Source organism: Thamnophis sirtalis, unplaced genomic scaffold (genome assembly GCF_051295495.1).
Source record: "Thamnophis sirtalis isolate CommonGarterSnake01/CBP01778 unplaced genomic scaffold, rThaSir2_p1.2 scaffold_10, whole genome shotgun sequence".
Lineage (NCBI taxonomy): Eukaryota > Metazoa > Chordata > Lepidosauria > Squamata > Natricidae > Thamnophis > Thamnophis sirtalis.
In genome coordinates this window covers 59,857,627-59,879,321 of record NW_028261390.1, presented here as the reverse complement: position 1 = coordinate 59,879,321, position 21,695 = coordinate 59,857,627, and the positions used below count along the sequence as shown (strand labels likewise).

At 42.5% G+C, this 21,695-nt stretch overlaps 1 protein-coding gene across 1 annotated transcript in view; it reads right to left on the bottom strand.

The window, feature by feature from the left end:
• The window catches only part of DCHS2 (dachsous cadherin-related 2), a 97,380-nt gene extending 85,498 nt beyond the window's left edge, over positions 1 to 11,882 (bottom strand). Inside the window, exons 1-9 of the mRNA XM_087723697.1 lie at positions 11,874 to 11,882; positions 10,986 to 11,043; positions 9,962 to 10,041; positions 7,227 to 7,365; positions 6,325 to 6,407; positions 5,450 to 5,530; positions 5,116 to 5,270; positions 3,443 to 3,583; positions 3,223 to 3,340 (exon numbers count right to left, since the gene is read on the bottom strand). Coding sequence (XP_087579823.1) covers positions 3,223 to 3,340; positions 3,443 to 3,583; positions 5,116 to 5,270; positions 5,450 to 5,530; positions 6,325 to 6,407; positions 7,227 to 7,365; positions 9,962 to 10,041; positions 10,986 to 11,043; positions 11,874 to 11,882 — 864 coding nt within the window. The remainder of the gene's footprint in view (positions 1 to 3,222; positions 3,341 to 3,442; positions 3,584 to 5,115; positions 5,271 to 5,449; positions 5,531 to 6,324; positions 6,408 to 7,226; positions 7,366 to 9,961; positions 10,042 to 10,985; positions 11,044 to 11,873) is intronic.
• Between the last annotated feature and the right edge of the window lie 9,813 nt (positions 11,883 to 21,695).

Sequence of the window (21,695 nt, the reverse complement as noted above, 5' to 3'; positions counted from 1 at the left end):
ATGCTTATGAGTCAAGGTGCTGCACTGATATTTTGTTTGTTTGTTTGTTTGCAACCCACTTTGCTGGCTTTTTGGGATGGCAGTCCTTGCATCCTCCATGCCTGCCACCCCTCATAATAAGCCTGCAAATATCATGGTCCTCCAAATTATCCCTGCTAAATATGCACCCCTCATTCATCAGGATAGAAAGAATTCTATTGTTTTAAGAAAAAGGGAGAGAAATGATGGAAAGGGTAATAAATAAAAAGTATTATCACATGAAGTAGAAACTTATGTTATAGGAATTTGTTCTATTGAAATATGTATATGTGTTGTGTTGCTGTAAAGGTGTTTTCCTTTGGAGCATTTGGTTGTTGGGCATTTGTGGCACATGTGTCTCTGCGAAAGCATGTGCCTGCAGTCAGTTGTATCCTTCCTGTATTAGGACCTGGATCCTTCATGAGGCCTTTTAAATGCCATCTCCATTCCCTCCAGGAATTGGCAAGTAACTCAAACTACCAGAGCAATCCTAACACCTTTTGAGCTGTTAATAGCCCAATCAACAGATAAACACTGCCAGAAAGGAAACTGTCTATGTTAGGGTATATGACTGAGTTTTACAATGTGGTTAGATTATGAGACTAAAGTAATTACAATATTAAGAGCTTTGGCGTAAAAGTAAGAGAAGGAGTCTGAGGAATTGTGTCTGTTGTGTTTTTTTTTGGGGGGGGGGGAGGATGCAAAGGATTTTCTAGCTCAGACCCAAGGCAACTGGGCGGAGAAACAAACCCCCAGAGAGGAAACTCCATACGTAACACTTTCTCTCTCCCTCCTTCCCTTCTCTCTCTCTCTCGCTTTCTCCCTTCCCTTTCTCGGTGGTGAACTGTCACCTGAGCCCAAAAGCCCAGGGTTTACAGTGTTTTTCCCAAAAGCCCGTGAGGAAGGGCCTGGGACTAAAGAGGCAGGGTCTCATTTGCTGGCACAAAGAGCTAGGGTCCTAACACCGGAGGCCAGAGGGTAGAAGTTAATGGGTGGGGGCGGAAACCTGGCGGAAAAGGAGTGGCAAAGGGTTGGAGGAGAAGCAGTCATGGATCCAAAGCAGGAACTGGAGAATCGTATAATGGGTAGGATGGAGCAGCATCCAAACTGCATGATCAGGTGTGGCGTTGGGTGGAGCAGCGTTCTAATTCGAGCAGGTGCAGGCCAAGACTAATGGGTGTAATTGTAGACAAAAAGGATTACCCACCCTAACCCTAACACAAAAACTGATTCTGCAGTTGTGCTGCTTCTCCCCTCCACCACATACCTGACTCTGCATTTGAACATATGGTACTTCTGTGGGGCTACTGCTCTCCCTCTATCACACACCTGAACATGCAATTGGGCTGCTGCTCCCACCCAACCCCAAACCTGATCCTGCGGTTGGGATGGTTCTGCCCCCAGCCCGCATCTGATCCTGCAGTTTGGCTGCTGTTCCAACCATAGCCTACACCTGATCCTACAGTTGGGCTTCAGTTTCGCAACCTCACCTACATCTGATCCTGCAAGTGAGCTCACCCCACATCTGATCCTGCCCAATTACAGGATAAGGTGTTGAATATAAAGAGCAGCAGCCCAAATGCAGATTCAGGTTTTGGGGGGGGGGGGGAGAGCAACAGCCCAACTGCAGTATTATGTGTGGGTTGGGGAAGACCAGGAGCTCAACTGAGACATAATGTGTGGGGACTAAAGATGCTGTGTCCCATTGGCCAACACAAACAGCTAGGGTTCTAACACTGGAATCGAGATGGTAGAGGTTAATGGCTGGGGGCGGAAACCTGATATGAGTGACATCATAGAGATGAGAAGTCAGGAGCAGGATGAGTCAGGCAGGAGCATGCCAAGGGGTACTAGAGCAGGCCGAGATGAGCAGGCAGGAGAAAACTGACTCAGTCTGTAGGAGGTGAACTTGGTCAAAAGCAAGATGAGATGAGGGGGAGGAAGGCAGGCAGGAGCAATCCGAGGCAGGTAGGAGCACACCAAGATGGTCCAGAGCAAGATGAGTCGAGCAGGAGGAAGCTGAGATGACCAGGCAGGAGCATTTTGAGATAGGTGGGAGCACACCGAGATGGTCCAGAGCAAGATGAGACTACTAGGAGGAAGCCGAGATGACCAGGTATGGCTGGATGGCCTCTTGCTATGCGGATGGAATTTCCCATGCAGGAGGAGCTGAAGAAACATTTAGGATCTGCTTGGTAGATGTTGCTTGATGTCTGGGTGTGAATCCTTGAGAAAATTCAAGCAAACCTTCAAAATCAGCTTCTGATCTGAAAGGAATAAAATATTTTTTTAGTTGCCTCATTGCTTTACCATTTCTAATGAATAAAATCTTGGCATGAGGCCATAAAAAATATGAAACCTAAAACCAAATCCATTCAAGAAGTTACTATACATCATACGTTCTGTCCAAGCTTACCTTCCGGGGGAGATTCAGTGCTGCATTGCTGATTCCTCGGATGGTGTAGGTTTGGATTACGTGGTTGTTATTCATAAGGACCCTCAGCGCATTTTTCTATAAATGTGCGATCTTTGTTCTTGAAGTTCCTTCCTATAAACTGAACAGAAGAACAGAGGATAAGTTGCACTCTACGTAAGCAACCACTGAAAGTTAAGAACGACAGTAAAGTTTGACACCCCTGTTTCAGAGGGTCATTGAAACACTTGGAGGTTCATCGGTGTCCTCAGGGTCACCTGAGTAGTGTTCCTGGTTCCTATAATCTGCAATCTTTCCTCTGGAGATCCATTCCTACTCCTGCAGCATTCAAAGGCTGTTCATCCCAAATTGCATAGCGAGAAGTCAGTAGAGATTCTTAGTCATCCGGATCATGGTTGTCCTTTGGGACCTACAAGAGCCGAGGTGAAGAGCCAAGGTGGCGCAGTGGTTAAATGCAGCACTGCAGTTCAGCAGTTTGGCTGTTCAAATCCCACCAGGCTCAAGGTTGACTCAGCCTTCCATCCTTCCGAGGTGGGTAAAATGAGGACCCAGATTGTTGTTGGGGGCAATATGCTGACTCTGTAAACCGCTTAGAGAGGGCTGAAAGCCCTATGAAGCGGTATATAAGCCTAACTATTGCTATTGTTACAACCTGGGTGACTGAGAATCTCTACAGACATTCCCCTTTCCTGCGTTCCCCTCCCTCTTTTCTTGGGTCATGAAAGAAGAAAATTGAATAAAATGTATTTATCTATTTGTGAAAAACGTACCTCGTTAAAAAATGCAGCATAATCCTTTCTTGCAGCCTCTTTTTCCATAAACAGATATGGAAATATACGAGGAATCAGCTTCCCGGGAAATCCATCCATGGCGCACATCCTCATCGCGCTGAAAAGGAGAAATTGTGCATATTAGGAGTAGAAGATCTCCTTCTATCTGGACAAGCTGAACACCATCTTTTCAAGCCTAAAAGAAAATTCTGTACTTTACCTTCCCAGAGAGGCAAATCCTTTATGCTGCTCCTCAGGATTACTCAGCATGTCCCAGCCGTGCTCTTTGTTGATGGCCTCCAAAATGTGGCAGTCTGTCTTGCCTATTCGCAAGATGTTTTTCAGGGCCTCGACTGCCACACTGCAAACAAACATGATACGGTAGAGTTGGTCAGTGGGCTGATTCTAGTTCCATGCATCAGATGATGGAGCAGGGAGGCTGCTAGAGAAGTTTATAGCCCGTGATCCTGGGATCCATATGGCCCAGCTTCACAAACGGGGCCCTATATCTCCCTGTCCCTGGAATCCACCACAATCTTCTGGATGATTGTAGCTAGACCCCCATCCCTCTCCCAAATCCTAGAATGATACCAGATGCAAAACGTCTACCTTGCCCTGCCTTGTCCTTTCCCTAGGCTTGTGCATCAGAAAGAGGCTCAGCATATACAATTTCACCAGTGGTAGTGCACAGAAGCGTCCAGATAGGTGGGTGGAGTCTCCCGCTGCCGCTACTGGTTCAGCCGCTCTGATCCAAACTGGGAACAACCCACCTCTGAATTTCATATCTTACCTCAATGCTAACATCCTTCAGTTTAATGCTTAAACAGGGCTGTTATTATTGTTGGGGGTGGGGGGGAATCTGAATTACCTGCAGGGACTACAGTTGGTGTTGCTGTCCAGACACCCAATTGTTGAGCATTCTCTGTTGGCCTCAGGAATATAAAATAACCAATATAAGAGAAGACTTTCAAGTTTCCCTTTTATGAGTTCCTCGCTTTTAAGGAGTGTGGGTCCCAAATCCCAAAGCGTGGCTCACAGCTGTTGGGAGAGAGAGAAAGAAAGGGAGTTGGGCTTCTAGCCTCTTCTACCAAAATCACCCCTGAAATGGGAAGCGGAGAGATTCTTCAGACAGACAACCTACCTAATTGGGCAGATAGAAAGCTGTGCCCTTTCCCAGTTCCTCCATTTGTGTGTGTGTGGGGGGGGAACCTTGCTCAGCAGGCAAGGGAGGACTTTGGGATGGTGGGAGGCATCGGCAGCCAAGCAGCTCCAGAGGGTTCAGATTTCACTAGAGGGGAAAATAAAGAATCGTTTATTTAGGAAATCAAGTTATTTACTAATAACTTCTCAACTGGTTTATCTTCAGCAAGAAGCTGAATTACCATCCTTGTGACTTCCCTTCCGTTCCTTTCACCTCCGACTCTCCCTTTTCCAAATTGGAATTTAATCCCAGGGTTTTTTTTTTAAAAAGTAAAGATTATATTTAATCTTTTGCTATTTTACAAATAGGGGTTAATGACAGTGACCCAGAAAAATTGGGGAAATTCATTCTCAAGGATGAGAATGATGATGACACATTGTATCAGTAAATTATTTATTAGTACTTGATTGTTTTTAATTTTTCAAAGGTTACTCTGGGCACCATTCAACAAAGCTAAAACTATTTTTTAAAAATACATAAAACAGTTACAGTATTATTACTGAGCCATTAACCACTATCAAACAGAGCTAAAACAAAAAATTAACATGCAAAGGGCTTTAATTATAATGAAGCCACTTTACTAGACCACCATTCCCCTTGGGATTCTAGGCCTTGATTATTCAAATATTTCCTGGCTTTCAGAAAAGTGTATTTATGATTATGTATTAAGTGTATTTATTTACTATATTTACCAGTTGTCATGGCAGGCACACATCAGTAGTACGCTGACAGATTTCCTTGGTTCCATGTATACCAATGCGGCCATGAACCCTCTCACAGCCTTCTTCACTTTTTCATCCTCACTGCTTCTCAGAATGTGAAACATGCTCTGCAAAGTCCGCCCGAGCTAAAGAGATAAAACATTGGAGAGAAAACTCATTAGAAAGCATGACTCATGAGAAAGTTCAAGACAGTCTTCACCCTTTTGTGATGGGCTAATTAACGTCAGCATATCTTACCCAGTTGTAGAGCGAACTGGCTTGATGGAGCAGAACAAGTTTCACAACAGCCCCCACAGCCTCAGACCAGATCTCCTTCTGCAGTTTTGTTGCCAGAGACCTGTATGAAGGCTAGAAGTTCTTTTGGCAGAAGGGATTTCATAATCATCTGTGAGGGGAAAGTAAAGTAATATGTTATTAAACAGAAAACCGACCAGAAATCTCTGGGTTTAGTGGGGCAAATAAGAATGTAGAGTGTGAATGCACTCCCACATGAATGCATGCAGATTCAGGAGGCCTCCCTGAAGACTCCTGGGACCAAAAACGGACCGGCGGGGGGGCTCACCTGACTCTCTGTGGCCCATTTTGGGCCTAGCAGGTCTCCCCACGCGCTATATCCACATCCCCCGGCACATGAATGCACATCTCCCCCATGAGTGGCAGAGACCCGAAAATCAGCTGGCTGGCAGAAGGCGCATGCACATGTGTGGTGGAGCTGAGCTGGGCAATGGCTCGTGGCACCTGTGCCATAGGTTCGCCATCACTGGTATAGGTTGAACTAGAGGACCTCCAAGGTCCCTTCCAACTCTGTTATTCTGTAATAGCCTTAAATCTGTTATCGGAGTCTAGCATGATTGTGAGTGTGGCAGTCATATAAATTGATTAACTAAATAAGTTAAGCTTCCCTTTTCTCTAAAAAAATGCAAGTATATTTTGACACAACTCACTTCATTCTATTTAATAGTATATTAATTCATTATAACTCTTTGATGATTTCCTAGGATATGTAATCAAAGTTGGAACATTTCATGTGTTTAAAAGTGTTTCTGAATTGGCCCACATTCAGTTTGATGATTTTCAAATTGAGTTCCTGTGAAATCGAATTGGTTTTTATATCGCAAACTAAGACCAAGGCAAACATTGTTGCTCTATGAAGATTTTGAAAAGATCATTGTTCCTCACCATGGCGGTTTTGAAAATGGTGCTGTTGTCCCAATGCTGCTTCTCATCTATGCCCATATTTGCCAGTTCAGTACTGGATAATTCTGTGGAACAATAAAACAAAGGTGTTGTACATTCTGGATTAAATTATTTGCCAAATATTCAGTAGTTTTCCAACAAAAATGTTTTTTCCCCAAAGTTCCGTTATATGGATAGAGATGATCACGCATATAGAAAAAGACGCGTTGCGAACAATCTGAACTCTGAAAGAAGTTGCGGCAAATTTACTCAGAAAAGCTTGTCAAGATAGAGCAGATTTGTGGGGACAATGGCATTGGAAGATTTTTAATTCCACATATTCATCTTCACGTAAACACCTCCACCTGCACAACCAATCTTGACAAAGTTGCCTTGCCTAACCATACTTCTTGGCCAGTATTTAGGGGCATTTGCCCTGCTGGTCCTCCCTCAACTTCAGCCTCGTTTGCACAGATCTCTACAAGGGAAATTCACGATGTTGGAGCTACTTAGCTGAGCTGATCTCAGGGAAATCCTTAGTTTGGTCATATTAAATATGGACAGGTAGTCCTCAATGTAGGACCACAATGGAGCCCAACTTTGATGTTACTAAGTGAGAAATTTGTTAAGGGAGTTTCGCCCCATTTTACGACTTTTCTTCCATGTTTCTGAAGTGAATCACTGTACTTGTTCAATTGGTAACACAGTTGTGAAGTGAATCTGGCTTCCCCACTGACTTTGTATGTCAGAAGGTCGCAAAGGGGAATCACGTGACGTCGGGACATTGCAACGGTCGTAAATGGGAGTCAGTTGTCCAGCCTCCAAATGTAAATCCCGGGACCAGGGAGACGCTGCAACGGTCATAAGAGTGCAAAAATGGCCATAAGTCACTGAGGGAAACCTACCTGTTACTAGAACTGGGAATTTCAGATTCAGAAGCCAAGAGGTGGCAGTTTGGTCCCAGTACCGAAAGGCAGATTCTGTATGGACACAGAAAGGGACCAACAGGCCGATCCAGTGTCCCTCGTTTTTGATGGTCGGCTTCTGTGGAATAAGAGGCCCAGGGTGAATGCAAGGCTGACCTTCTGGAACCCAACAGAAAGCCCATCTCATCCAGGGGTAAAAAAGGCTGCTTCCTCAACAAACTCATCTCAGATGGGATCTGTCTTTTATAGATTTGAAACAGCTGGCTCAGGGACCGGATTGCTCTCTCATGCAAGGCGAGGTCAGGCGACATCAGCCAGTTCCCCGAGGCCTAGGAAAAGTGGAGAGAATTCCTTTTTCTAGACACGTCAGGGGTAAATAACTTGTTATGATTTACCAAAAAAAAAAAAAAATACTTACAATTATAGAAAACTATAAAAGAAAACTATATAAATTACAAGCAATAGTTTGAGAGATGCAGCCTTCCCTACTGGACTTCCAGATCCAGATTAATAGAATTTCCTTTGACCTGGTGGTTTCCCTATGGGTGAGTTTCTCAAGGGGACTCTTGAGCCAAGCTCTTAGCCTAATTTCAGTCCCGGGATGTAGGAAGCAATGATATAAAATATGATTTACAGCAGTGTTATTGTATGTAGGAAGATACAATGGGCAACCTCATTTACTGCTCAGTTCACACTGATTAGATTAAGTTCCAGGAATTTAAAGCACAAACCTGGTGCTACATAGTTAATGATTGTAAACATGTACCTCAATGTTTTGCCCTTAGGAACACCAACGTTTTCCTAAGAAAACTAGAACCCTCTTGTTCATTTCTTGCACAACACTAATGAAGAAACGGGGTATCCAAAACAGGGGGACTGGTAGCAGGCAAGCATACACAGGCAGGTTATGGGAACCCCTATTAATCAGCAACTCAGTCGCATCAATTCTTATCAGCAAGTCTGTTTCATGAGTATGGCATAGATGGATTGTGTTGAATGCATTCAGAAATATCCATGTAATGAGACAGTCACCCCAGGGGACGGGGGAGTAGAAGAGAGTTGAAGTAGGCACCAAATCACCACTGGGTGGAAATGTTTCAGCAGCCAAAAAAGAACAGGAGCCCAACGAGGCGAGAGGGGGAGGAGGAATTTTCATCAATAAATAATCTCTTACATTTTAATCATTTCAATGATAATCATAAAACATGCTGGCAGTCCTTGATCTGCCACTGTAACAGAGACTGCTCACAGGTTCTGATGGCTGTTAAGTAAAGTGTCAAACCTAATGACCACCCTCCGCTCTCCCTGATGTAAATGAACATGCAGGTCATTAAGTGGGGCTCAGGGCTGTAGGAGGCCTTTCTTTTTCTACCTTCAGCTGCTTTGGAGAATAGGTTGACCCCTTCTTCTCTGTAGTAAGCTCTCACATATCGGAACGCTGCTCTCATGTCACTCCTAGTCTTTCTTTTCACTAGACTAGACATACCCAGTTCCTGCAACCATTGTTCATATATTAGCCTCCAAGCCCCTCATCATCTTTGTTGCTCTTCTCTGCACTCTTTCCAGAGTCTCAACATCTTTTTTTATATTATGCTGACCCAAACTGGATGGAGTTCTTCAAGTGTGGCCTTTCTAAAGCTTTATAAAGTGGCACTAATATGTGATCTTGATTCTACAGCCCTGTTAATGCAGCCTAGAATTGTACTGGTTTTTTCGGCTGCTGCCACACACAACTGGCTCATATTTAAGTGATTGTTCACTAGGACCCCAAGATTGTTCTCAGAGTTAATGCTATTGAGCCAAGTTTCAACTAAACTGTACTTGTACATTTAGTTTTTCTTGTGGAACATTACTTTTCTCGCCACTAAATTTTGGGCCCTATCATTTTGTTAGATAGGGTTCCACCACAAAACCGTGCTCGACTAAACCGTGCCTGACTAAACTGCGCCGCTGACATCATCAACAGGGCGACAACAGCGCGGAGACAGAAGCACGCTGTAAACCTAAACCTAAAATTAACCCCTAAACCTAAACCTAACCCCCCTAAACCTAATCCTAAACCTAACCCTTAACCTAACCCTAAACTTAATCCTAACCCTTCACCTAACCCTAAACCTAACCCTAACCCTTAACCTAACCCTAACCCTAACCCTAACCCTTAACCTAACCCTAAAGCTAACCCTAAACCTAACCCTTACCTTAAGTTGAATCGGCTTGCTTTCAAAGCACTATTTAAAGCGCCCTTCTTTCTCCACGCTGGCTGTTGTCGCCCTGTTGACAGCGACGCGGTTTAATCGGGCGCGGCTTAGACGGGTCACGGTTAGATAAGGCCCAGAAACTGGCTCAGGGTTTCTGAGATCACATCTGACAGCTCCTTCTGAGCTCTGGGATGTCATCCCTCTGGTCTTGGTGATTTGAACTCATCCAGAGCAGACAGGTGTTCTCTTTCCATTTTCTTGCTTATTTTAATTTGTATTCCACCTTAGTTATGTGTCCTTCTTTTGATTTTTTTATACTTATTCTTTTTGTCTTTCAGTTTATCAGAGAATTCTGATACGCTGGTTTTTTCTTGAATTTTTTTTTCAATGGTATTGAGTTGGACTGGGCTTTTATACTCATATTTTTCAGAATTCCCCAAGCAAAGTTTCTATTCATGGATTCTATCAGGACTTTAACAATAACAAGGTCATTATTTCATTCAACCGATTTAGTACCTGCTCTTCATACACTTCATAGGCCAAACGTCTCAAACCTTGAAGGAGCTCATCCAAAGAGGCCGCTCCCTGAAGACTATCTGTCAGAAGGAATGAAAGACTGCAATGAACAAGAATCATTCATCTAAGGGTCACATAGATTTCAAAGTAAGCCTGACTCAGAAACTCTTACAATGGAATTACATTCTATATATCTCTGAATATCTCTATATATCTCTGAATAAATCCATATATCTCTGAAGGTATACTTTGTGTACTCTTATGCAAGGCAAATGATGAGATGATTATTCACAAGTCACAATACAAAAAACTAGTTTTAGATCATAAATATTAGTTGTGACAGATTATAAATTAATTGCTGCCCTCTCTACTCCAATAAAATTTGGTTCCAAATACTGACACTATCAAAAGTATAATGCTATAAAATAGGTTTATTGGGCCAAAATGAGTAAAAAGGCAGGTTTCTGGGTGGCAAAGTTAATCATTCTTCACCCAGGAAATTTAGAATTGTATATCCCGAATATATGTTTTAGAAGTATGTGGAAGAAATGTAGTATTTGAGATAACCAAACAAAAAATGAAGAATATTGATGTTTTGGGCTGCTTTTTATATTGAAGATTCTCTTACATGATTTTTGTGTTTTTTAAAACTTTCTAATAGTTTAATCTGTTTTTATATTGTTTTTAATTGTTGTAAGCTGCCCAAAGTCACATATTTGAGGCAGCTACGAATGAAGAAGTAAGGGAATAAAAATAATTAAGATGTTTGAAACTAATTTTTCACACCTACCTTCAGTGGATAGCTGGAATATGGTAGAATTCAATGTTACCCATAGTAACTTATTGAAACAAAAGAATGCCTGGGAAAAAAGATAAAACATTGTTTTCCTGTTAATGTAGTTGATTGTTACAGTTTTCCAAAAGTTAATTAAACCTTATTTGATCGATCAATCGATCCATCGATCCATCCATCCACTTTTTATATAAATTATAAGCAACAATTCAATAAAATAAAACAGCTCACCTTGCCAAATGAGATCGTCTCCACTGAAATCACAAAGAGGAAATAAAGGAGAGGAAACCTAAGGGAAGAAAGAAGGAAAAAGAAAATAAAGGCAAGGATCTCCTACAAGCTGGTAGGGATCCCTCTGCAAATCCTAAACAACAGAGGACCCAGAGGCAGATGGGAGTCTAAAAGAACCGTCCCCAGGTCCTTAAGCCAGCCAGTACTCTGGGAAAGGCAACTGAGGCACTTACAAAAGGTAGAATAGTCTTCTGCCTAAAGCGAGTTAAAAAAGGCTGTAGACATTTAGACAGCCCATGAGGTCTTCAAAATGAAACCTTTTAGGGAGTACTTTCTCAACCCTCCAATCCTCCCTCCCCCCAGATTATTTTTTTTTTTAAGTATGAGCCAGTTAGTCCACTTCTAACTCAGAGCAGCTATGAGACACTGGCATTTTTATACAGAAAAGTCAAAGTCCTCCCCTTGTCAACAGAGCCTCAGCAAGGGAAAAGTCGAATTAGCAACTTGTTCCACTTACACCCAAGCAACAGTTAAACGAAGAACCAGGTGGCAGTTGGACTCCCCCCCCCCCCGTGTTCCGTGACATCAGGCTGACATCATCAGCTGGATGACATCACAACATTCCTGTCCTGCAGCCAAGTCTCTCTTGGTCCCTAGTATCAGTGTCTGAAACGAAGTCCTTCTCAAGGAACTCCATGTAGATAAACCCTCTTTAGTTGTGCTTGGTGGCCAGAATATATCTGAGAATGTATCTCCTTCTGAGTCCTTCTACTAGAGAAAAGGAGCTCTTTTCTTCAGCTGCTTTTAGGCTACTTCTGGCTGCATTATTTCCAGACAGGAAACACATCCTTCTCTCCTACACACCAACACCCCCTCCCTCCTACACACCAACACCATCATCCCCAGCTGTTTTGTCAGCTTTTAGAGCCAACGGTCCTTTGCTAGCTGAGGAAAGGGTTTAGAGAGGCAGAGCAACCACTGCACAGACAGAGGCTGTTTTCTAGGCAACCTGACTTCTGACATGGATGAAGTAGATCAAAGTTGCCCTCAAACCAGCTTAACTCCTCCTAACTTACTGAGCACAAACAGATTCAGTGATTGGATTTAAAGTTTTAAAATGTTGTGGGAACCTTTTCAAGATCAACTATATGTGCTGCCAGTGATGAAGGAGCACATCAAATTATTAATGCAATTATTTAAATGTTAGCTTCTGATGTATGGCCCTGTGGAGGCAGCTCAGCTTTTTGGGGAGAATCTTGGCCTTGCTGCATGCTATTATGGGCTTAAAATAAACATATAATAAAACAACAACAAAAGAAAAAGAGAAACTTGCTTCTCAATTTTTAAATGTTCACTTTTTTTAAAAAAAATGTATGTTTTAAATTCAGTGTTAAATTTGCAAATAGGGAGTGAAGCCAAGCGAAGGCTTCACTCAGGTACAGCTTTAAATGACACATTAGCCTGAAATCCTCTGAACAGCAGGCAGGCAAGAAATATCTGAAATCAATGAATAAATAAAAGGTGCTTTTTGACGTGCACTTTTCCTTCCACAGACAATTCTGGTTCCCAACTCGGATGTGACATGAAACTGTGACTGGTTGAACGTTTTCCCTCTTTTGCTTTGCCAACTTGCTAGAAGAAGAGAAGCCAAAGAGGGGATGACTCATCAGGGAGAGATTTGTCAGGATCCGTCCCACCTTTTGCTCGAAGCCTACCAGAGGTTGAAGGCAGAGTGTTGATTGAATCTAGTGGATCTCAGATCTTCATGAACTTCTTCAGGAAGATCCCTTCCCAACCTGACCCTTTTAGGTTCTCCAAGGCTGCACCCACCACTGTTGTAACTGAGTCCATCCACCTTGCTGGTGCTCCTCCTCTGCCCTTCCGCCTGTCCCAGCGCTTGAGCTGTGTTCCAGAGGCAGAGAAGGCACCCCCTGAAATCAGCCCCATCGGATCCGTGACTTTGAGGTGGAATCGGAGGGCTCTGGTTTTGGAGATGACTTCAGTGTGCAGGACCTTTTGTCCCCCCTTTACCAGGTGATGGCTCAGAGCAAAGTGGGAACTAGCCCAAGATGATGGGGGTTGTTTTGCTTAGCCTTTGTCTCACAGTTATAGAGTTTTTGCCTGGTGCTCCCCTCGCTCTGAGGGAAGAGCTGTGCATAGTGCAGTGAGGAGCTCATGGCTGGTTGGGGTCAGGAAGGACTGACTGGGCCAAGGTCCTCCAACTTCTGTCACTAAGGAGGACCAGGACCTGGCTCTTCTGACTGTCCTCACATCATCAGTGGCTATCAGTTATAACAATGAAATCACATTGGAGTCACATTGGAGCAACTAACAAAATCCTGGAAAATATAGACAGTAAATAGAAATCCCAACTTTCTCAGGGTATATTAGGTTAATAGTTTCTATTTGGAATTGGTTTCTGTTTCTTTCCCTTTCCAAATTTCACCAGGTTTCCTTGTGACTTCCCCTTCAATGCAAAACTCCACTTAAAATCACTCTAAATATGTTTGGTGATTACCATTTTAATGACAGAAAATATTAACGTTTTAATTAATAATATAAATATCCCAGCATTAAACTCTTGATAGAATTAAACATGCTTCTTGGGGAGACAGCAATATTTTCTAGTTGTGACTTGCACTGTAAGGTTCATATAGTTCTGTAAGCACAACATCGTTAATAGGTGATTTTAAAAGGAATGAAGTTTTCTCCAAATATCATAGGATACCTTGGGAGATTTAATATTGTGAGATTTGGCTCTTTTTGTAATTCATTTAAAAAAGATTGTTTGGGGGAGGAATGTGATTTCTATGAGTCCTCTACAGTATTATAAGACTGACCTAAGCTCCCATATTTGTTAAACAGAGATGTACATTATGGAAACCATTCCTTTTTTAAATTCCTGAATGTCTCATACCTAACAGTAGTAAGTGAGAAGATCAACAGAGCAAAAAAAAAGGCCCAGTAAGCAATAGTGAGCAGTTCTTGCAGTGGGAACCAATACTTCTTTATGCTGTTGTGCACTGGCCTTGAAGCATTCTGAATTTTATTTTCATATCCTGCTATTTTAATTCCTCTCAGATCTCTGGGTTTGCATCACAATTGTATCCTTTTTCCTCTGGGTATCTGTACCAGCCACAAGCCACACTTCAAAATGGAGAGGGAAGTGAGACAATGATAAATCAGTGAGTAAATATTGAATTAAGAGCTGCTAAATAAAAACATTTCTTTACCTACTTCTCTCTCTCTCAATCTGTCATCTATCTATCATCTTTCTATTTCCTGCCCCCTCTCCCCCGATAATTTGAAGCTGAACACTGGAGTCAGTCTCAAACTCACTAATCTAAATCTTTATTGAGAAAGGTGTATTTTTTGTATATTGTTCGTTTATTATAACTACACTTGGGAAGCTATGTCAAAGTTATAACGACAAAAGGACAGAAAAATTAAAATCTGCTTTGGAGAGTCGTGTAAACCAGTGGCTGAATGAATGCTAATCCTTCAGACAGAGAAATCAGTTAAGGAGAACACCAACAAAGGAGAATATTTCTCTTTCTCTTCTACTTTCCCCTCAGGTCTTTTTCTCTGCTTTCTTCTCAGGTCTTTTTCTCTGCTTTTCTCTGTTTTTCTCTCAGGCCTCTTTCTCTGTTTTCCCCTCAGGCCTTTTCCCCTGCTTTCCCCTCAGGCCGTTTTCTCTGCTTTCTTCTCAGGCCTTTTTCCCTGCTTTCCTCTCAGGCCTCTTTCTCTGTTTTTCCCTCAGGCCTCTTTCTCTACTTCCCCCTCAGGCCTTTTTCTCTGCTTTCTTCTCAGGCCTCTTTCTCTGTTTATCTCTCAGGCCTCTTTCTCTGTTTTTGTCTCAGGCCTTTTTCTCTGCTTTCCCCTCAGGCCTTTTTCTCTGCTTTCCTCTTCGCCCTTTCTCTGCTTTCCCCTCAGGCCTTTTTCTCTGCTTTCCTCTTCGGCCTTTCTCTGCTTTCCCCTCAGGCCTTTTTCTCTGCTTTCCCCTCAGGCCTTTTTCCCTGCTTTCCCCTCAGGCCGTTTTCTCTGCTTTCTTCTCAGGCCTTTTTCTCTGCTTTCCTCTTCGGCCTTTCTCTGCTTTCCCCTCAGGCCTTTTTCTCTGCTTTCCTCTTCGGCCTTTCTCTGCTTTCCCCTCAGGCCTTTTTCTCTGCTTTCCCCTCAGGCCTTTTTCCCTGCTTTCCCCTCAGGCCGTTTTCTCTGCTTTCCCCTCAGGCCTTTTTCTCTGCTTTCCTCTTCGGCCTTTCTCTGCTTTCCCCTCAGGCCTTTTTCTCTGCTTTCCTCTTCGGCCTTTCTCTGCTTTCCCCTCAGGCCTTTTTCCCTGCTTTCTTCTCAGGCCTTTTTCTCTGCTTTCCTCTTCGGCCTTTCTCTGCTTTCCCCTCAGGCCGTTTTCTCTGCTTTCTTCTCAGGCCTTTTTCTCTGCTTTCCTCTTAGGCCTTTTTCTCTGCTTTCCCCTCAGGCCTTTCTCTACTTTCCCCTCAGGCCGTTTTCTCTGCTTTCTTCTCAGGCCTTTTTCTCTGCTTTCTTCTCAGGCATCTTTCTCTGTTTTTCTCTCAGGCCTCTTTCTCTGCTTTCTTCTCAGGCCTCTTGGTTTATAAAATGTAGCTAAAAACAAATTGGTACCCTCGCTCTATGTGCTTGTGTAAAAAGTCAGAAATGGGTCAAAAGTGAATTAAGAATGTAAAAGAAAAAACCTGTTTACCTATGGAAGAGTTTGTTACAGCCATTGCTGCCTGTCCACCCTCTTGGGTGTCATGACCTCATGTCATGGAAGGTCTGCAAGAAAGCCACTAAGCCCAGGGGTGCAAAAAGGACCTCAGGTATTCGGATGCGAACGGGGGGGGGGGGTGCTGAGACCCCACTTTCCCACGTGAAGAAACTGGTGGCTTCCTGGAAAAATTTGGTGAAGAGTAAAATTACTTTTTACTTTACACTTTGCTTCTTTTCTCTTCACGTCAATTTCACTGTAAATCGTGAATGTTTATACACTATATTGCCTAAAGTACTCGCTCACCCATCCAAATAATCAGAATCAGGTGTTCCAATCCCTTCCATGGCCACAGGTGTATAAAATCAAGTACCTGGGCCTGCAGACTGTTTCTACAAACATTTGTGAAAGAATGGGTCGCTCTCAGGAGCTCAGTGAATTCCAGTGTGGAACTGTGATAGGATGCCACTTGTGCAACAAATCCAGTCGTGAAATTTCTTCGCTCTTAAATATTCCACAGTCAACTGTCAGCTGCATTATAAGAACGTGGAAGTGTTTGGGAACGACAACAACTCAGCCACGAAGTGATAGGCCACGTAAATCCATCCAACATCAGTGTGTGACCTCACAAATGCGCTTCTGGAAGAATGGTCAAAAATTCCCCAAAACACCCTCCTAAACCTTGTGGACAGCCTTCCCAGAAGAGTTGAAGCTGTTATAGCTGCAAAGGGTGGACCGAGGTCATATTGAACCCCATGGATTAGGAATGGGAGGTCACTCACAGTAAGTTCATGTGCGAGTAAAGGCAGGTGAGTGAATACTTTTGGCAATATAGTGTATGTTTTTATATCCAAACACTGATGGTGCATTGCTGTACAAAAATGTCATCCCATCTTTCATTTGTCTTCCTCTGGCAAGTTTGCAAAGCAGAAGAGGAGAAATATTTAACCAGCCACAGTTTCATGTCACGTCCTCCATTTCAAGGAGGATTTGGGTAGAAGAGATTTTTTTAGCTGTCTCCCCAATTTTTTCTTCCCGACCCTTTTCTCTCTCTCTCCCAACAGCTATGTGCCACCCCACTTTGGGACTTCGTTGCAGCTTCTTTTATTCTATCGTGAACAAGGTAGGCTGCTTTACACCCTATGCTTCTCTTAATGCTGGGGTTTCTGTTTTCAGAAAGGTGGGAGTCATGTCCCAAGAGGTGTGCATAGCCAAGAACATCGCAGTGGAGGAGAGGAGGTGCATAGTCGACAACATTGCAGTGGAGGAGAGGAGGTGCTTGTTTGAGAACATTGCAGTTCAATTAGATTAGGGAAAGACTATTTTGAGGAATTAAATAAAATAGTGCTGAAGTTTATTTGGCAGGGTGGGTGGGTGGGGGGAAGCAAGAATAAAATTAAAATTGTTACAAGATGCTAGAATAAGAAGAGGACTGGGCTTACCTAACTGGGAATTATATTTACCAGGCAACAAGTTTGATGTGGGTTAAGGAGTGGATAACATTAAGGAATTCTAGATTATTGACTGTAGAAGGACATGACTTACTATTGGGATGGCATGCTTTTCTATGATATAAGGGAACTAAAACACAGGGTTATTTTAGAAGACACTATTTACAGGAGGCTTTGTTACTGAATTGGGAGAAGATCAAAAGGCAATATTATTTAAAAATCCCAGTCTGGCTATCAACTATTGAAGCTTTTTTATATCCAATAATATACGAAAAGGAACAAACAGATATGGTGAAATATTGAATGCAGAGGGTGAACTTAAATCTATGCAAGAGTTAAAACAGGAAGAAATAGGAATGAATTGGTTTTCATATGTGCAAATACAATCTAGATATGATAAAGATCATAAAACGGAAGGTTTCTATGTTAAAACGACTGAATTAGACAACATTTTGACAGGTACTGATGAAAAAGTAATTTAAAAACTATATGGATACTTACTAGAGGTTAAGTTAAAGTAAGAACAAGTTACAGAATCTATAATAGCTTGGGGGGGGAATTTTGGACATGAGATTGAACTAGAAAAATGGCAGAAATTGTAGTCTCAAAATTATAAAATGACAATGTCAATATCATACAAGGAAAATTTGTATGTTTCACAGGTGGCACCTACACAAACGAGAATAGCAAGAATGTCCAAGAACAAGTCAGAAAAGTGTTGGATATGTCATCAGACACCGAGTTCATATTACCATATGTGGTGGACTTGCATAGAAGCTAAAAGATACTGGACTAAAATCCACACATGGTTGGAGAAAATGATACAAAAACACATAGACCTTAAACCAGAGATTTTTTTTATTGGGAATCATACCAGAAACGTATAATAAAGATCTGAAATATTTGATTGTAAATGTTTTAACGGCAGCTAGAATTGTATTTGCAAAAAATTGGAAAAACAAGAAAATACCAACGTAGGAGGAAGTTATTCGAAAAACAACGGAATGTGCTGAAATGAGTAAATTGACATTCAAAATTAGAGAACAAGAAGATGAACAATTTTATAAGGTATGGGATTTGTTCTACAGTGGTAACATTAAAAAAATATGGAAATGAAAAATCTTGGAGATGTTTTTCATATTGTAATAATAGAATGAGATAGATGATACTATAAAGACATATTATTACTAAATAGATTAATAATAATGTAATGGAATGTTGGTATATACATGAATCTAATCTTTAGAATATTTGTTTAAAATGAAGGAATAACAATTTTAAGCTGAACATATGATCTACAATGAGAATAATGTACCTATGTATACTTGATGGACAATCTGTGATTTTATATATAATTGAAAGCTGTGATGCACAAATGTTTGTAACCAAACAACATGCTTTATATATATGTATTGATGATGGTTTTATGTTTCATGTGTTGTTCCTCTTTGTCTAAAAATAAAAAAAAATTTTTTAAAAAGAACATCACAGTGCAGGAGAGGAGATGCATAGTGGAAAATATTGCAGTATAGGACAGGAGGTGCATAGTCGAAGCATCACAGTGGAGGAGAGGAGGTGCATAGTCGAGAACATTGCAGTGGAGGAGAGAAGGAGAGACTGGACACTTGCAAAGTTTGGAATATTAGAATATCAGGTAAGACTGCACCTTGATTCTGCAGAATGGAATGGGATCGGATGGGATGGATGAATGGATATAGATAGATAGATGAGAGATGGATGGATGGATGTTTGATTAGATAGATAAATATAGGTGATAAAGCAATAGAGAGAGAGGTAAGATAAAGAGGGGTAGGTAGGTAGGTGGATAAATGGATGGATGGATATAAATAGATAGATGAGAGATGGATGGATGGGTGGATGGGCGGATGGATGGATAGATATAAATGATAAAGCAATAGAGAGAGATATAGGATTAATAGAGGGATAGATAGGTGGGTAGGTTAATAAATGGATGGATGGAAGTAGATAGATGGATGAGAGGTGGGCAAAGGATAATTGACGCGCAAAATATAGCCTCTCATTATCAAGACAACCCCTGCCTTCTCGAGGTGCCCACCGTTTTCCAACAGAAGGGGCTCTGTCAACTCTTGGGCCCGGCGAGCTCAAGTAGTACTCAGCCTAGAATCATGGATCCCGTTGATTCGGGATGCATGCGACTCTACAGCGAAGGGATTGGCGAAGTCAAGTAAGTCAAGATGGATGAGAGATGAAAGATGAGAGATGAGAGACACACAGAGAGATGGATGGATAGGAGCAGCAAGGACACCACATTTCAACCTGGAGTTACAAACATTCTTCTTTATTGGTAGGATCTGCTACCAGATCTAGTGGTCTCTCTTCACAGCAGGATGAGCCATATCCTGAAAAAGTTGCGGTTCCTAAAGAAGATGGAGAGAAATGAGTCCAATCCACAGATCTATCGGCGGTGAAACCAGAAAGCCCATTTCTCTGGTTCCTGTCCTTCCAGTTCCCATCCCTCAGCCAATCAGTGAACCACGGAAGTCTTTCCTCTGCTTGTGAAGTCTTCCCCAGCCTCAAAGAAGGTTCAGTCCCCAGCGCTACGGTTTGGCACACAGAACAACTGTCAGGATCCGTCCGGGGGCTCTTCAGATGGAGAGAAAGCATGGCATGAAAGAGACCGCTCCCTTGCCAAGGCTGTATGAGAGGGGAAGGGCTCAGAAGAGCAACCTAGTCCAAGAGAAAGACCTTCTCCAGATGCCGTCCCGCCTTTACATCCAGGTATATACACTAGAGGGCTGGGCTACCTATAGAATAACAGCCTTGTCCTATCACATCAGCCCATCCCACACAATCAATCAGTCAATCAATCAGAACAGAGCCGGAAGGGACTTTGGGTGTTTTCTAGTCCAAGCCCTCCAGTCTTGGAGCACTCACAAGTTCTGGTGGCAAGCCGTTCCACTGGTTGATTGTTCTCATTGTTAGGAAATTTCTGCTTCATTCCAGGTTGCTTCCATCTGTTGCTTCTCGTCTTGCATTTGGGTGCTTTGGAAAATAGGATGACCTCTCCTCTTTGAGGCAGCCGCTCAAATACTGAATGATTGCTGTCATGTCCTCCCTGGTTCTTATTTTCTCTAGACTCGCCATACCCAGTCCCTGCTACCATTCTTCATCAGGCAGGGAAGTTATGGTGCAGACCCCCTCAGTCAAAGAATTTCAACTTTGAAAGGGGGGGCTCAAGCGGGTTGGACTAGAAGACCTCCAAGGTCCCTTTCAACTCCTATTCTGTTCTGTTCATTCCTAACATTTTGCAATGTCTTGGGAAGACCTACCTTTAGAACCTGGAATCCAATTTTGGTCACCATAATATATATATATATATATATAAACTGATCCAGGAGAGATGCAACTTAAGAATAATGAGGAGAAATGTCCTGACAGATCAATTATCCAGTGGAACAGCTTGCTTCCAGAAGTTGTGGGCTCTTCATCACTGGAGGCTTTTAAGGAAGTCCCTTATCTGAAACGTTATATGGTTTGCTGCCTGAGCAGGGAGTTGGACTAGATGACCTTCATGGTCCCTTCTCACTCTTTTATTCTGTAAAGATTTATTGCCAGATTAAACTCTCCCTGGAATGAGGACCCAGATTGTTGGTGGCAATAGGCTGACTCTGTAAACCGCTTAGAAAGGGCTGTAAGTCTAAAGCTAAGAAAGTCCAAATCCTATTGTTAAATGTCACAAGAATCTGACCTACTGGCCATTAAGGGAAAGAGTTTAAGACAATTGGCTGCGGCCAACTCACCATGACCAATTCGCCACAGCCAACTTTCCATGGGCAACTTGTTATGGGACAAGAGTTACCCTAATATCAAAGAAATGGTAGACAAGAATCATGAAAGAAAGGACGCAAAAGGAGGATTTGAGTGAAGAGTAAATGACAAAATGATTTGTAAAAAAAATATTTAAAATAATTAAATTAAATGGTTGAATTGTCCTGGGGAGAGTTGTCCCATTGGATAAGGAAAATACACGGGAGATAAGAAACACATTGAAGGTGGGCTGGACTTAGATGTCTTGTGGGCACAAAGGGACACTTGACTTATGATATGTTTGACCCCCTCCTTCGGGCTCCACCTGGTCATCCTCTACGCATCCTTTTTTTCTCTTCCCTTTGCAAAGGCTTGTCCCATTGAATTGTCCACACATCTCAGTCTGTCTCTTCTCAGAACTCTCCAACAAAGGCTTCCGAAATTTGTGGCAGAGCAAGAAGCCACTACGAGGCCAATCTGTCTTGGACTTGATGGACAAGAGAGAAATATTAGAGAACCTGGACCTTCTTCGTAAAGAGGTTGGTGTGTGTCGCGGTGGGCTCGGAGGTCCACCGTGGAGAGGTTGCAGAAGCAAGGGCTGCCTCGGTGGTGATGATTATCCCAAAAGTAGACAAATGCGGTTATCGATAATTTGCTGAACTCTGAGGCCCTTGGTTTTCCCTGAACATGGCTGTTTCCTTGCAGACATTTCATGACCCAAGTAGGTAACTTCATCAGTGCTGGTGAGTG